Here is a 17,201-nt window from a genome sequence, read left to right as displayed (position 1 = left end):
AACACATAGGGAGACCCCATCTCTACCAAAGAAAAAAGAAAAAAATTAGCTGTGCGTGGTAGCATGCCCCTGTGGTCCCAGCTACTTGGAGGCTGAGGCAGGAGGATCACTTGAATCCACGAGGTTGAGGATGCAATAACTTGTGATCACACTGCTGCACTCCAGCCTGAGCAACAAAGTGAGAGACCCTGTCTCAACAAACAAACAAACAAACAGACGAACAGAATACCTATTTTATTTAATTTATCTGTCCGTGCTATTGCTAATAAAAAACACCTATTTGGATTTTTTTTTTTTAACTTTTTTTTTTTTTTTTTTTGAGATGGACTTTTGCTCTGTCCCCCAGGCTGGAGTGCAGTGGCGAGATCTCGGCTCATGGCAACCTCCTTGTCCCAGGTTCCAGCGACTCTTCTATCTCTGCCTCCTGAGTAACTGGGATTACAGGTATGAGCCACCACACTCAGCTAATTTTTTGTATTTTTGGTATTTTCTTTTTTCGAGACAGAGTTTTGCTCTTGTCCCCCAGGCTAGAGTGCAATGGCATGATCTCAGCTCACTGCAACCTCCACTTCCTGGGTTTAAGCGATTCTCTTGCCTTAGCCTCCCGAATAGCTGGGATTACAGGCACGTGCCACCATGCCCAGCTAAATTTTGTATTTTTAGTAGAGACGGGGTTTCACCATTTGGCCAGCTGGTCTTGAACTCCTGACCTCAGGTGATCCGCCCGCTTCAGCCTCTCAAAGTGCTGGGATTACAGTCATGAGTCACTGTGCCTGGCCCAAAACAGCTGTTTTAAAAGGGTTCAGAAGGATATACCTCAAGGGGTTAAGAGTAATTGCCTCTGAGAAGGATGGCAAAGAATACTTTATCTTGGTGTGTAATTAATTAATTAATTTTTTTTTTACAATAGTAAGACGCACACGGTATAATTTTCCCATGTTCCTTTGCAGTTTCCCTCTCGATATCCCAAAACAGAGAGTAAGGCTGTCTCGTCCCCCTCGTTGAAAGGGTGGCAGGGGAGTCTGTTTCACCTTCAGCTGAAACACAGGGGGTCATGAGCTGCAGGATGACCTATCCCAACATACACTGCTTCTTTCACAAACCCAGATTAACTAATTCCAAATCACTGGAGCTCGTTCAAAGCCTTCAAGTTCAAAACTCTATGATGGCTGCAAAATGTCAAAGAAGAAAAAGAGACTGCGTGGTTCCTTGAGTTTTCCCTGCCAACAAACATCGTTCAATTAAGCTGATTTCCTCTCTTCATTTTTTCTCTAAGGAACATGGCATCCTCATGGCATCCAAATCTGCGCTCTTGCCCAGAGATAAAAACTGCTAGTTTTTTCTTATATCTACTTTATAACATAAATTTACTTTTAAACTGGGTGTTTTAAGGATGACACATACCCTCTCATAAGGGAACTACTAAACATCTGGCCACACGCTGGCATCTAACACAATGCAAAAGCGTACCGAAGTCTGAGAGTGGACGTGGACTAATGGAGGTGATTTGAACACAGTGCTGACCAGGCACATTGGCTCACACCTGCAACCCCAGACTTAGGGAAGCAGAGGTGCGAGGATAGCTTGAGCCCAAGGATCTGAGGCCAGCCTGGGCAACATAGCAAAACCTCGATCACTATAAAAAGTTAAAAACAACAACAACAACAGTGAACACAGTGCTAATGAAAATGTGGTTTCAATCCATATCTGGGCATTAACTTTCAAAAAGAAAAGAAAATCAGGCTTATACCCAGGATCCTAGGTAGTTTAAAAAACGTACGTATGCTTATAGTTCATATCAACTGTATCAAGCACAAGACAAAGTTCACTGGTACAAACAAGGCCTTTGTAAGCACAGGCTTACCGTTCCCAGTGCTGTGTGGCTGGCTGCTAGAAAAAAGGATGATGGGCTGCTTTGAATACAATTAGATAATTTAATCATTTGCGGGAACTGGGGAAGAAACATTTATGTTAGATTCAGAGACTGTCAGAAATCATAATGGGAGATGACATTAAATAATGATAAGAACTGAAACTGCCTCCAGTTAGCTTGACACTGACATAAGCCTTCATAGGCAACAAAGTAAAAAACTGATAGAATAGTCAAAGTACTGGGTGTTTTGGGAAATTACAGTGTTTCAAGTCAAATCCACAGCAAAATAACTTAAGAATTTCAATGTTTAGACACAGTTGCTCCCTCAGCTTCAACATTTGTGATGCCAAAATTGGGTAATTCACCATATCCTTGGAGAGGAGGTAAGTGGCACTTTCATAAAAATAGCAAAATGATGCTCCCAGTGTAAGAAAAAGTACTAAATCTTTGGAAATATTCAAACAGTTGAGGATAGCAATTTAATCTGGCAGCACAAGTTAAAAGTCCTAAAATCACCTTTGGATTCAGCAAGTGTACTTTTTAAAAGTTAAAACTGTCTTGGATCTGGCCTCAGGGAGAAAAACAAAGAAAAAAGTCGTCCTGGAAGTTTCTGAATCACAAAGAGCCAGAATTCACAACATGTGTGGACTCCAAACCCTAAGCTGAAAACTGACATTAATGTAGCTTGGTAATGAATCCAGGTAATGCCCGCTTCGGGAGAACCCACTTTAAGTCTAGGCCCCCATCACCATAGATAAAGATCCACGAAACATACATTCATAATTACACACAGTCTGCTCTGAACCTCACAGGTTTCTCTGCTACGACCTCCACCATTTTCCTTTTTTTTGAGACAGAGTCTTGCTCTGTCACCCAGGCTGGAGAGAAGTGGTGCGATCACTGCTCACTGCAGCCTCAACATCCAGAGCTCAAGCGATCCTCCCACCTCAGCCTCCTAAGTAGCTGGGATTACAGGTGCAAACCACCATGCTCAGCTCATCTTTAATTTTTTTTTTTTTCTGAAATGGAGTCTCTCTCTGTCGTCCAGGCTAGAGTGCAGTGGTGCGATCTTGGCTCACTGCAACCTCCACCTCCTGGGTTCAAGAGATTCTTGAGTAGCTGGGATTACAGGCACATGCTACCATGCCTGGCTAATTTTTGTATTTTCTGTAGAGATGAGGTTTCACCATGTTGGCCAGGCTGGTCTCAAACCCCTGACCTCAGGTGATCCGCCTGCCTCAGCCTGCCATAGTGCTGGGATTACATGCATGAGCCACCATGCCTGGTCTAATTTTTTTGATTATTTTGTAGAGACCGGGTCTTTCTTTGTTGTCCAGACTGGTCTTGAACTCCTAGCCTGCAGCACTCCTCCTGCCTCAGCCTCCCAAAGTGCTTGGATGATAGGCATGAACCATCATGCCCAGCTGACTTGTACCTTCTTATATAAATTTTATTTATTTATTTATTTATTTATTTGAGACAGGATCTTGCTATGTCACCCAGGCTGGAGTGCAGTGGTGCAATCTTGGCTCACTGCAACCTCTGCTTCCCAAGCTCAAGTGATCCTCACATTTCACCCTCCAGACTACATACTAGGCTAATTTTTTAAAAAGGTTTTGTAGAGATGAGGTCTCACCATGTTGCCCAGGCTTGTCTCAAACTCCTGGGCTCAAGCGATCCTCCCGCCTTGGCCTCCCAAAGGGCTGGGATTATAGGCATGAGCCACTGCGCCCAGCTTTATATGACTTCTTACATGGAGTAATTATCTCAGTATAACCCAGAAGTCTTGCTGGTCTATCTGCAGTTTTACACAACATATTCATGTTTGGAAGCAATCACAGCGAGCTTTCTTGTAACAGTGAACTTGAACAATATCTTGAAAAGAATGAGAAACAGACTAAGGCTGGGCGTGGTGGCTCACACCTGTAATCCCAGCACTTTGGGAGGCCGAGGTGGGTGGATCACCTGAGGTCAAGAGTTCGAGACCAGCCTGGCCAACATGGTGAAACCCCATCTCTGCTAAAAACTCAAAAATTAGCCGAGTGTGGTGGCTCATACCTGTAATCTCAGCTGCTCAGGAGACTGAGGCACGAGAATGGCTTGAACCCAGGAGGCGGAGGTGGCAGTGAGTTGAGATTGAACCACTGCACTCCAGCCTGGGCAACAGAGAGAGACTCTATTTCAAAACAAAAACCAAAAACAAAACAAAAAACAGGCCAGGCACGGTGGCTCATGCCTGTAATCGCAGCACTTTGGGAGGCTGGGGTGGGGCGGGGGGATCATCTGAGGTCAGGGGTTCGAGACCAGCCTAGCCAACATGGTGAAACCTCATCTCTACTAAAAATATGAAAATTAGCCAGGTGTGGTGGCGGGCACCTTAATCCCAGCTACTTGGGAGGCTGAGGCAGGGGAATCGCTTGAACCCAGGAGGTGGAGGTTGCAGTGAGTGGAGATGATGCCACTGCACTCCAGCCTGGGTAACAGAGTGAGACTCAAAAAAAAGAAAAAAACAAACAAACAAAAACCCCAGAAACCAGCCATATGCCATTTGCAAAAGACACATCTAAATATGAGGACAAAGAAAAGTATAAAGTCAAAGTATGGGAAAGATCTGCCAGGCAATGTTAACTTAAAGGTATCTGGTTTACATCAGGTAAAATAGACTTAGGGGATTAAGCTTGACTGGGAAAGAGGGTCACTTTTTATTGATGAAAAACGAAATCACCTGAACATATTACAATTCTAAACTTCGGCCGGGCGCGGTGGCTCAAGCCTGTAATCCCAGCACTTTGGGAGGCCGAGACGGGCGGATCACGAAGTCAGGAGATCGAGACCATCCTGTCTAACACGGTGAAATTCCGTCTCTACTAAAAAAAATACAAAAAACTAGCCGGGCGTGGTGGCGGGCGCCTGTAGTCCCAGCTACTCGGCAGGCTGAGGCAGAAGAATGGCGTAAACCCGGGAGGCGGAGCTTGCAGTGAGCTGAGATCCGGCCACTGCACTCCAGCCTGGGGGGCAGAGCAAGAATCCGTCTCAAAAAAAAAAATAAAATAAAAAACCAAAAAACAATTCTAAACTTCATTTGTTTAATAGAATAATTCCATAATAAAACAGTAAAATAGACAGAAAATCAATAATCCTCCACCATTATCACTGGCAACATCCCATAAATGGTTTTGTGCATCTTTTACATATTAACTCAGTTAATATTCGTATCTATCCTGTTCCTCAGTGTCCCTATTTTATAGACAAGGAAATTAAGACACAAGGATGTTACATATTTTTCTCAGAAAGTGTTAGAACAAGTTGAAAAACAAAATCCTTAATGATAGGAATATTTGGATAAAACAGTAAGTTTGGCCTAATAAAAATACTAGAGAATGCCGGGCGCGGTGGCTCACGCCTGTAATCCCAGCACTTTGGGAGGCCAAGGCGGGTGGATCACAAGGTCATGAGATCGAGACCATCCTGGCTAACACAGTGAAACCCCGTCTCTACTAAAAATAAAAAAAAAATAGCCGGGGGTGGTGGCAGGCGCCTGCAATCCCAGCTACTCGGGAGGCTGAGGCAGGAGAATGGCGTGAATCCGGGAGGCAGAGTTTGCAGTGAGCTGACATCGTGCCACTGCACTCCAGCCTGGGCGACAGAGCGAGACTCTGTCTCAAAAACAAAAACAAACAAAAAACAAACAAACAAAAAACTAGAGAATACACATTATTTTCAATTATTTAAAGAATATTTATAAAAACTGACTGTGTACTAGGCTGTAAAACCAATCTCAACAAATAGAGAAGACTCAAACTCATACAGATTTCCCAGAACCATAATGCAATTTAGTTAGAAATCTTGCCAGGCATGGTGGCTCACGCCTATAATCCCAGCACTTTGGGAGGCTGAGTCGGGCAGATCACTTGAGGTAAGGAGTTTGAGACCAGCATGGCCAACATGGTAAGACCCTGTCTCTCCTAAAAATACACACAAAAAATTATCCGGATGTGGTGGCGCACATCTGTCATCCCAGGACTAGGGAGGCTGGGGCAGGAGAATCGCTTGAACCAGGGAGGCAGAGGTTGCAGGGAACCGAGATAGTGCCATTGCACTCCAGCCTGGATGACAGAATGAGACTACGTCTCTGAAAAAAAAAAATAAATAAATAAATAAATAAAATAAATGAATAAATAAAAATCTCTAACAAAAGTTGAAATATGCCATGTGTTTAGAAATTTAAAACCATGCCTCTAAATTAATCATAGGTGAAAGATTAAACTGTAAAAGAAAGGACAAATATCTGGAAATAGACATCATTAATAATACCACATACCAAAATATGTGGGAAACAGAGAAAACAGTACTTAAGTGGGAAGTCTATAATCTTAATGTTTATACTGGAAAAGAAGAAAGACTGAAGTAAGCATCTAAAGAAAGAACTTTTTAAAAGGGTAATGGAATAAATCCAAAGGTAATGATAGAAGGAGAAGGAGGGGAATGGGGGTGGTGGGGGAAGAAGTTAAATAAAATAGAAAATAAAAATAGAAAAGGGAGGCTCCACAAAGATGAAATCTGATACTAGTAACAATGATTTTAAGGCTGGGCACAGTGGTTCATGCCCACAATCCTAATACTTTAGGAGGCTGAGGCTTAGGCCAGCCTGGGCAACATAGTGAGATTCCATCTCTATATACAAAAAATAGTAATATAATAAAATAAGCATAAATAATTTATTTAAAACATGTCCAGAAAAAAAGAAAAAATATAAAAAAAGTATTAGGAGTAAATAGGGGAGATATAACATATGCAGCAAAAATTAAGGTGAGAACATATTATGGGCAACTTTTTGCCAATAAATTTGAAAATTTATGATGAAACAGATATATTGCTACAAAAAGATAACCCACTAGGATTAACCCAGAAGTAGACAATAAAATATGGAATTTTAACTGATTTACGCAAAGCAGTATCATCAAACATTTAAGGGATAGCAAATTTAATTTTACATATATTATTTCAGAAACAAGAGTAAACACTCCAAAACTCATAAGTAATGCAAAGTAGAACAGACAAGAAAGGAAAATTATAGAACAATTTCAACGAATACAGACCATTTCAATGAAAAATCTTAAATAAAATATTAACAAATTCAGCTACGCATAAAAACATAATACATCATAATCTAGTTGAATTTGTCCCAGGAACACTAATTTGGCTCAATGTAAAAAAAATTGATTAATGTAATTGACTACGTTAATGAATTAAAGGAAGCAGAACAAATATTTAATGATATTCAATAATAAGTCAAGCTTAAAAAAAAGCTCTTGGCAACACAGGAAAAGGAAAATTGTTTAACCAATAAAGAGCATATTAAAATCATTCTTGGCTGGGCGCAGTGGCTCACGCCTATAATCCCAGCACTTCGGGGGGCCGAGGCAGGTGGATCACCTGAGGTCAGGAGTTTGAGACCAGCCTGGACAACATGGTGAGACCCCATTTCTACCAACAACACAAAAAATTAGCTGGGTGTGGTGATGTCTGTAATCCCAGCAACTTGGGAGGCTGAAGCAGGAGAATCGCTTGAACCCAGGAGGTGGAGGTTGCAGTGAGCTGAGATTGTGCTATTGCACTCCAGCCTGGGCAACAAGAGTAAAACTTCATCTCAAAAAAAAAAAAAAGAATCATTCTTAATGGGGAACCTTTTGAAGCCCTCTCTTTGCAATCAGAAATAAGCTGAGGAAGTCCACAATGATGACTCAGCAGAACAGAGGGCATAACCAGCAGAATTAAGATAAGAAAAAATAAACAAAAGGCATGAAGATTGGAAAAGAAATGCAAGTATCATTACTTGCTGCTGCTATGACCATCTCTACAGAAAAAAACAGAACACAAACGAAATGACAGTTTAGAGGCCGAGTGCTTTTTTTTGAGACAGGGTCTGGCTCTGTCATCCAGGCTGGAGTGCAGCAGCAGGACTGTGGTTTACTGCAAACTCTGCCTCCCAGGACCAAGCGATCCTCCCACCTTGGCCTCTGGAGTAGCTGGGGACCACAGACATGGGCCACCATGCCCCACTAATTTTTCTGTATTTTTTGTAGAGGCAGGGTCTCACCATGTTGCCCAGGCTGGACTTGAACTCCTGGACTCAAACAATCTGCTCACCTTGGCCTCCCAAAGTGCTGGGATTACAGGCATGAGCCAACACACCCCACAAAAAAAAAAAATTATTAATTTAGAGACAGGGTCATTAGCAGGGTGTGGTGGGCTCCTGTAGTCCCAGCTACTCAGGAGGCTGAGGCAGGAGGATCACTTGAGCCCTGAAGGTAGAGGTTGTTGTGCGCTAAGATCACACCACTGCACTCCAGCCTGGGCGACAGAGTGAGACTCCATCTCAAAAAAATAATAAAATTAAAAATAAAAATAAATAAACATAAAAAATAAAATAAAAATAGAGACCGTATCTCACTATCTCTTAAATATATACATATATACTTCTTTTAGCACACACACACGTACATATATATATATATATGTGAAAGATACACTGATTTACCTCACTCAACATAAAATATCTTTTTAAACTTTGGGCTAATCTAACTTATTTTAATTGAATAACATTTTAAATATTTAACTTTAGCAGCAAATTAATGTCTTTTGGTAAAGTAAGTATCTCCACTTTGAGATCAAATACAGATATTGAGAACTCTTCCCTGCCCCTGAGATGGGTCTCGTTACGTTGCCCAGTCTGGACTTGAACTCTTGGGCTCAAGCAATCCTCTTGCTTCAGCCTCCTGAGTAGCTGAGTCTAGGGGTGTGTGTCACAGCACCTGGCAAGAATATGTATTTTAATATATTCAATAATTTTAGAGAAAGACATACTAATACTAATGTATACCTAGTCTTTAAGCAAGGAATTTGGCAGAATTGGGCAAATAATAATTCACACCATTTCCCAACTAAACTCATCTCTAACTGATCTGTCAAAAGCTCAACAACAAATCTATGAAAACTTAGTGCTTTCACCCACATACAGCATGAGGCTATGAATGCCCGAACAGCCATGGGCATCACGAATGAATCCCTGTTATGTAAAAGCCTAATTTTGTTTACACTGTATTGATGACTTTTATAAAAATAAAATTCAGCTTCTAGGGAAAAAACACATATTGAGCCACAGTGAGAAACAGTATACGTTTTATAATATTTCTAATTGGCAATACAAGTCCATTTAGAGAAAAGCTTTTGAGAGGACTGAAATATGCAAGCCTTCAACGACAACCTCACTGTTATCAACCAGGAGGAATCAATTAGAAGTCAGACAAGCAGTGAGACTCTCGCTCTAAAGAAACCATTATAAGCAGCCAAGCTCTTCCAGATGGCCCTGTCCTGTCTCCTCCGGCTCTCAAGAAATCGACTTTCTCTTTGAAAAGCCATTAACAGCCACAACCTTCTGGAACGTTGTTCCCAGACTGCTCATGGTCTAAGTCTCCACTTTATCGCCCTGGTGACTCAACAGATAAACGCCTCAAATCCTAACACCGAAGATTCCCCACACTTGAGCTTCTGGTCCCCACAAAGGTTGACACAAAACGAAAATGATTCCCCGTGTAGTGCCTTCTGTGGCTACATCAGAAATGGGAACCTGGGGATGGGCAGTCAGTGATGAACACTCACAGGGGAAATGAAAGACACACTTGAACTTTCCTTTTTCTTTTTTTTTTTTGGAGATAGTTTCGCTCTTATTACCCATGCTGGAGTGCAGTGGCGTGATCTTGGCTCACTGCAGCCAACGCCTCCCAGGCTCAAGCGATTCTCCTGCCTCAGCCTCCCTAGTAGCTGTGATTATAGGTGCCTGCCACCGCACTCGGCTAATTTTTGTGTTTTTAGTAGAGATGGGGTTTCACCATCTTGGCCAGGCTGGTCTCGAACTCCTGGCCTCAGATGATCTGCTCACCTCAGCCTCCCAAAGTGCTGGGATTGGCCGGGCGCGGTGGCTCAAGCCTGTAATCCCAGCACTTTGGGAGGCCGAGGCGGGTGGATCACAAGGTCAGGAGATCGAGACTATCCTGGCTAACATGGTGAAACCCCGTCTCTACTAAAAATACAAAAAACTAGCCGGGCGTGGTGGCGGGCGCCTGTAGTCTCAGCTACTTGGGAGGCTGAGGCGGGAGAATGGCGAAACCCGGGAGGCGGAGCTTGCAGTGAGCCGAGATCACGCCACTGCACTCCAGCCTGGGAGACACAGCGAGACTCCGTCTCAAAAAAAAAAAAAAAAAAACCAAAGTGCTGGGATTACAGGCGAGAGCCACCGTGCCTGGCCCACACTTGAGCTTTCATCTCACCTTTTCAACATCCGCTTTTGTGACATTGATGTCAGCATCCATTTTCTCAAAGTACTGCTGCGCCCTGTCCGCCTCTTTGCAATCGCGTTCAAATCGCCTTTTACTCTAAAATCAGAGGAAAATAATTATGAAACCACAAGAGTCCTACGAGAAGACGTAATTTTATCTACAGCTCCCAAAGAGCATTGTTCTTTTTCTTCTTCTTCTTTTTGTTTTCTTGAGTGAGGGTCTCACTTTGTCACCCAGGCTGCAGTGCAGTGGCACCATCTCGGCTCACCGCAGCCTTGACCTTCCTGGCTCAGTTGATCTTCCCACCTCAGCCTCACTAGCTGCTGTGACTACAGGCATGCACCACCATGCCCGGCTAACTTTTGCATTTTTTGTAGAGACTAGGTTTTGTCATGTCGCCCATGCTGGTCTTGAACTTCTGAGCTCAAGCAATCCTCCCGCCTCCGCCTCCCAAATTGCTGGGATTATAGGCGTGAGCCAACATGTCTGGCCCAAGAACTTCTCTGAATTTATTTTTTTATATGTCATAATTTCCAGAAGTTATTTTAAAATCTGCATTTGTTTCTATCAAAACTGTCTAATCTTTATTATTTCCACGTGACTTTTAGAAAAATACTCAACTTGAGCCCTTTTGGCTCAACTTTAGATAGTGGTCCTAGAAACAAACGAGAAAAATCTATAAAGGTGTTTTGTTAGTGTCTGTGTGTGCATGTTTTTTACTTACTCATTGATTCAAGCTTAAATTAAATTGAAATTGGAAAATCTATAAAGACATTTCTTAGGCTGGGCACAGTGGCTCACGCCTGTAATCCTAGAACTTTGGGAGGCCGAGGTGGGCGAATCACTTCAGGGCAGGAGTTCAAGACCACCCTGGCCAACATGACAAAACCCCATCTCTACCAAAAATACAAAAATTAGCTGGGCGCGGTGGCATGTGCCTGTAATCTCAGCTACTCGGGAGGCTGAGGCAGGAGAATCACTTGAACCCGGGAAGTGGAGGTTGCAGTGAGCCAAGATCGCGCCATTGCACTCCAGCCTGGGCAACAGAGGGAGGCTCCGTCTCAAAAAAAGAAAAAAAAAAAATCTATAAAGCCATTTATTTTGCTGTGCATTGTTCACTTACGGATTCAAGCTGCTTCCAGCAAGTCTCGATGTGCTGCTGTGCTTTCCGGCCATCGTGAAAGTTCTGCAAAGGGGAAATACACGGCGATTAGTACCCTCTGCTTCTCTTACGAACCCAGGAGGAAACATTTTCATCCACTTCAACAACATCTAAATATTGAACCTCTAGTATGTATGCTCCAGATAAATTTAAGAGTTTAAAGGGGTAGCCGGGTGCGGTGGCTCACATCTGTAATCCCAGAACTCTGGGAGGCTGAGGCAGGAGAATCACTTGAGCGAAGGAGTTCGAGACAGCCTGGGCAACACAGTGAGACCCCCTCTCTACAAAAATTAGAAAAATTAGCTGGATGTGGTGGCACACACCGATAGTCCCAGCTACTCTGGAGGCTGAGGTGGGAGGATCACCTAAGTCCAGGGAGGTTGAAACTGCCACATCGAGCTGTGATTGCGCCACTGTACTCCAGCCTGGATGACACAGTGAAACCCTGCCTCAAAAAAAAAAAAAAAAAAAAGAAAAAGAAAAAGGGAATAAAAAGTTTAATGCGGAAATGAAAACAAGAGTAGTCATCACAGATGAACCAAGTTTCACTTGGGGGAAAAAAAAGCAGTCACAGAGTTCCCTTTACAGCTCTAGGTACAACTGTATAAAATTTGAAGACTGGCCAGGCATGGTAGTGCCCACGCCTGAAGTCAGTTACTTGGGAGGCTGAGGTTGGAGGCTCACCTAAGCCTGGGAGGTTGAGGCTGCAGTGAGCTGTGATCGTGACACCGCACTCCAGCCTGAGTGACAGAATGAGACCCCATCTCAAAAAAATAAAATAGGCTGGACGGTGGCTAACGCCTGTAATCCCAGCACTTTGGGAGGCTGAAGTGGGCAGATCATGAGGTCGGGAGTTCGAGACCAGCCAGGCCAACACGGTGAAATCCCATCTCTACTAAAAATACAAAAATTAGCCAGTGGTACGCACCTGTAATCCCAGCTACTTGGGAGGTTGAGGCAGGAGAATTGCTTGAACCCGGGGGGCAGAGGTTGCAGTGAGCCAAGATCGTGCCACTGCACTCCAGCTCTGGGCTACAGAGCAAGACTCCATCTCAAAAAATAAATAATAAATAAATAAAATAAAATAAAATGTGAAGACATATATGCCACTTGGAAAAACGACAGGAATGTTTTATTAAGACAGCAATCACTTTGATCATCTTTTTTAACTGCTTTGAGATAGGATTCAGATATTATCTGATTTACTCATTTAAACTGAGCAATTCAATGGTTTTTAGCAGTCACAAAACTGTACAACCATCAACACAACCAATTTTAGAATATTTTCATCACCCCTAAAAGAAACCTGTACCCCCTAGCCGTCACCCTCCATCTTCCTCAGTCCTAGGCAGCCTGTTTCTGTCTGTGGATGTTTATTCTAGATGTTTCCTATGAATGGAAACACGGTCTGAGGCCTTTGGTAACTGGGATGTGTTCATTATCTCCTAATGTCCACTTCGCATGATTTCAAGGTCCACATTGTCACATGTATCAGTACTTCATTCCTGTTTATTGCCAAATGATTATTCCATTATGTGGCTATCCCACATTTTGTTTGCCCATTCAACAGCTGACAGACTTCTGGGTTGCTTCCAGGTTTGGGCTATTACGAAAAATGCGGCCGGGCCAGCACTTTGGGAGGCAGAGGTAGGCGGATCATGAGGTTAGGAGTTCGAGACCAGCCTGGCCAACATGGTGAAACCCCGTCTCTACTAAAAATACAAAAACTAGCCAGGCGTGGTGGTGCACACCTGTAATCTCAGCTATTCTGGAGGCTGAGGCAGGAGAATTGTTTAAAACCTAGGGGGCTGGAGGTTGCAGTGAGCTGAGATCGCACCACTGCACTCCAGCCTGGGCGACAGAGCAAGACTCCGTCTTGCAAAAAAACAAACAAACAAACAAACAAAAGAAAAAGAAAAATGCTGCTACAAACACTTGAGTAAGAGTTTTGTGTGTTTTGTGTGCCTGGCTGTTTTCATTATTAGATTATTTTAAAACTAAAGATAAATTTCCCTCCTTGCCATCTGCAAAGGCCCTGAGGCAGGCTCTGGTGTGCTGTTAACCTGGGGGCTAGATCTGGAGGAGCCTCAGGGAGAATATCATATGAGGTCAGAGAAGAAAGAGGGAGTTGCATAGGGTCTTATAGGCCTTTTTGTCTGAATGAACCAGAGTTGATGAGTAACTCTAAGATGTTGTGAAGGGAAGAATTCAGATGCTGAGAGGCTGTTGTAACATCCTGGAGATTACTGCAATTTGGACAAGTCGGACGTAATGAGCAGTGCAGGCAGTGAGAGGGGTCAGGTTCTGGGTGCCTTTTGATCACCCAAACCTCCAGGATTTTCTGGGAGATAAGATCAGATGTGCAATAATGAGCTGCCCAGGGTGACTCTGAAGTTGTCAGTCTGAGCTTTAGGCGAGGGAAGACAGAGAGAAGTGGGTCTGAGGAGGGAAGATCATACATGTAGTTTCACATGTATTAAGGCTGATATTTCTATGAGACTCCCAAGAAGAGAGATTAGCCGGGCGCGGTGGCTCATGCCTGCAATCCCATCACTTTGGGAGGCCGAGGTGAGCGAACCACCAAAGGTCAGGAGTTCGAGACCAGCCTGGGCAACATGGTGAAACCCCGTCTCTACTAAAAATACAAAAATTAGCCAGGCATGGTGGTGCATGCCTGTAATCCCAGCTACTCGGGAGGCTGAGGCAGGAGAATCACTTGAACCAGGAGGCAGAGGTTGCAGTGAGCCGAGATGGCACCATTGTACTCCAGCCTGGGTGACAGACACAGACTCCATCTCAAAAAAACCCCGAAAAACAAACAAAGAAACAAAAAACCAAGCAGAGAGACTAATATGTACTTGGACTTGTGGATCTGAGCTCAGGGAGCGGTCTGTACTAAAGACCGGATTGGGAGTCTTCAGTATAAAGAGGGTAGTTAAAGCCAAGAGACCAAAGAATACAAAGATCCCAAGGAAGGAAGTGCTGAAATATGCAGAAATGTTAAGAGAACGGTGTTGTTTTTTTTGTTCAGTGACCTAAAATCACCAGTTCCCTAAATCCTTTATATTTTTTATTTTTTGAGACGGAGTCTTGCTGTGTTGCCCAGGCTGGAGGGCAGTGGCGTGATCTCGGTTCACTGTGACGTCTGCCTCCCTGTGACCTCTGCCTCCCGGGTTCAAGTGATTCTCCTGCCTCAGCCTCCCTGGTAGCTGGGATTACAGGTGCGACCCACCATGCCCAGATAATTTTTTGTATTTGTAGTAGAGACAGGGTTTCACCATGTTGGCCAGGCTGGTCTTGAACCCCTGGCCTCAAGTAATCCGCCTGCCTCGGCCTCCCAAAGTGCTGGGATTACAGGTGTGAGCCACCGTGCCGAGCCCCTAAATCTTTTAGTATCCTTCCACTGCACCACCCTTGACTTGGTCAATGTCCTGCAAATTTCCCAGGTACATTCTCCACCTTCTCTGGGTCCCCAGAGACTGACATGCAGGGATCTCCTGAACCCTTGCCCTCTGGTTCTGATGAGATTTGCCACAAGGAGGTTCTGGGTGATCAGAGGGCAGGAAACTGTACCTGCAGCTTCTCCTCACTGAGATGATACAGGTTGGCTGGGTCCTTGGACCAAAGGGCAAGTGCCCCGCATGCAGCTAATCTCTGGAGTTCCTAATCTGTGAAATTCCTGGAAGGCTCCTCCAGCCCTGTGAGGCCTGGGGGCGACATCAGCTCCCCATGTGACTAGCTCCAGGGCACTGCACCATCCTTACTGCTTTTCCTAGACTCTATTTGTCATGTTGTAAACGCTCCTTTTAATCACCGACCTTCCTTGAATTACTGAGTTTGAATGTGCTGTCTGTTTTCTGGCTCACAAGGTAAGCACTGGTGTTAGAGGCGCACTATGGAGAAGGTCAGGTGAAGGAAGGATAAAAACAAAGAGGTCCGCTAGGTACAACCTCAGAGCTTCTCCCGCACCTCGTCAGAACCTAGGACTTAGCCGAGTCAGAAAAGAGAGCTGACAACTGGAAAGGCTGGGAAGGCAGAGACAACATCAGATTTAGAACAGTGCTCCTTTATAAGGGAATGTTTTCTTGTCTCTCTTTTGAGGTCGAGTTTCACTGTTTTAAGCGCCTCTTTGCAGTCAGTTTTATCTATCCAGCATTTTTTTGGTCTCTGCAAACCCACGGGGAGCCCTTCGGGGCTTCGTTTTTCAACTCTTGTAATGGACACAAGGATAGAACAGAAAAGAAGGGATCCAGACTGTGGGAGAATTAAGAAGCAGAGCTGAGGGCAGGCTTAAGGAAACTCTGGACCTTGGTGGAGAACGTGTAGAAAATGCAAGTAGGTTTTCTGAAAGCCACACTTTCAGGGAGGACTCCCCAGGAGACCAGAGCGTCCATTTCAAACCACCTGGGCTCAACTGTGCCCTTTCTGGAAGGCACCTCTGGTCCTGAAAGTCTTTATCGGGTGACTTCTCTGCCAAGAGGAGGATCCCCATTTCCCTAGCCGGAGCACCGAGTTATGCAGTTTGCTGAAGAAATGCAGCCGCCCCCAAAGGTTTTACTTTGAGATTCAAAGACAGGCACAAAAAGAGAAAACCCCAGCACCAATTCAGAGTTGTACTCGGGGTTGACGGTCTCTCTCTCCAGCAATTCTGAAAGTGAATGTTTTAACAAAGTGAAAGCTCCCTCCAGCTTGGGGAAATGCTGTGGGTGGAGAAAGGAAATGCACAGAAGCCCAGCAGACAATGACAGGCATTGCCTGGGGCATGTCACCTCGACTTTCATATAAAAGAAATCTTCTCTTAAGACAAGAGTCTTAAAAAAAAAAAAAAGTCATATTTTAAAAACACGAGGGATGATTTTGATTGAAAAAATCCATAGAGTAATTCTCTTGCCACTCCTTAGTTCAAATGTATAATAAATAATGCATTTGTGTTTAAGGCACGGTGCGCACCTTGAATTTACTGGTAAGTTATCTCTCATGAAGAATCCTCAGTCACACCTCTCCCCGTATTATTAAACCACTACCTGAAAACTGCAATTACCATCGTACCATTTCAAGGGGCTTAGGAGATCGTGGGTGATGCCCATCTTCCTTCCTTCCAGCCTTTTTTTTTTTTTTAAACACAGTCTCCGTCGCCCATGCTGGAGTGCAGTGGCACAATCTCGGCTCACTGCAACTTCTGCCTTCTGGGTTCAAGCAATTCTCCTGCCTCAGCCTCCTGAGTAGCTGGGACTACAGGTGCGCGTCACTACGCCTGACTAATTTTTGCATTTTCAGTAGAGACAGGGTTTCACCATGTTGGCCAGGCTATCCTCAAACCCCTGACCTCAAGTGATACGTCTGCCTCAGCCTCCCAAAGTGCCGGGATTACAGGCATGGGCTACCACGCCCAGCCCCAGTCTTTTTCACAGTACCTGTCCCTCTATCATTTATCGGGCCATAACATACAAAAAACTCTCTGTGCTGGGGGATCCTTTAGGAAATTAAGGGAGGGAACAAAAGCCCTCCTTTGTGCTCTGTGCCTACCATGACCTGAATAGCTGGGGTTTGTTTCTAGCTGTATCTTCCCTGCTTTCACCGGAAGAGCTATTTTAACAGTTACAAAGTTAAACAAATAAACCAGCTTTGCCAGATGTATTTGTTGTTTACCAACAATGGCAGAACATTTCTTCTCTGGACAGTGAACAAGTGTGTGTCTAAAAAGTGTGCCTGCAAGCGCTAAAGAAGGAGGAATTGTTCTCTGGACAAAGATAAAAAGTGCTTCTTTTGGAGCCATAGAATGAAGTCATCACAGCTCCTTTCTCTCCTATCAGAAAAGAGACAGGAA

At 44.1% G+C, this 17,201-nt stretch overlaps 2 protein-coding genes across 30 annotated transcripts in view; both read right to left on the bottom strand.

Moving 5' to 3' along the window:
* Positions 1-17,201, bottom strand: part of C15H9orf78 (chromosome 15 C9orf78 homolog) — a 583,691-nt gene that overhangs the window by 121,892 nt on the left and 444,598 nt on the right. The gene's annotated exons all lie outside the window — the stretch shown is intronic.
* Positions 1-17,201, bottom strand: part of FNBP1 (formin binding protein 1) — a 164,688-nt gene that overhangs the window by 61,117 nt on the left and 86,370 nt on the right. For all 22 annotated transcript variants that reach the window (XR_007719605.1, XR_007719606.1, XM_050759941.1 and 19 more), the window contains exons 5-6: positions 11,336-11,398; positions 10,204-10,308 (exon numbers count right to left, since the gene is read on the bottom strand). Coding sequence is in view for 20 of the 22 variants with exons in the window: in XM_050759941.1 (XP_050615898.1) it covers positions 10,204-10,308; positions 11,336-11,398 (168 nt within the window). In the remaining 2 variants the exon portion in view is untranslated. The remainder of the gene's footprint in view (positions 1-10,203; positions 10,309-11,335; positions 11,399-17,201) is intronic.

The sequence above is a fragment of the Macaca thibetana genome, chromosome 15 (genome assembly GCF_024542745.1).
Source record: "Macaca thibetana thibetana isolate TM-01 chromosome 15, ASM2454274v1, whole genome shotgun sequence".
NCBI classification, from domain to species: domain Eukaryota; kingdom Metazoa; phylum Chordata; class Mammalia; order Primates; family Cercopithecidae; genus Macaca; species Macaca thibetana.
Note: the sequence above shows the minus strand (reverse complement) of the source record. Positions and strands in the feature narration are given on the sequence as shown.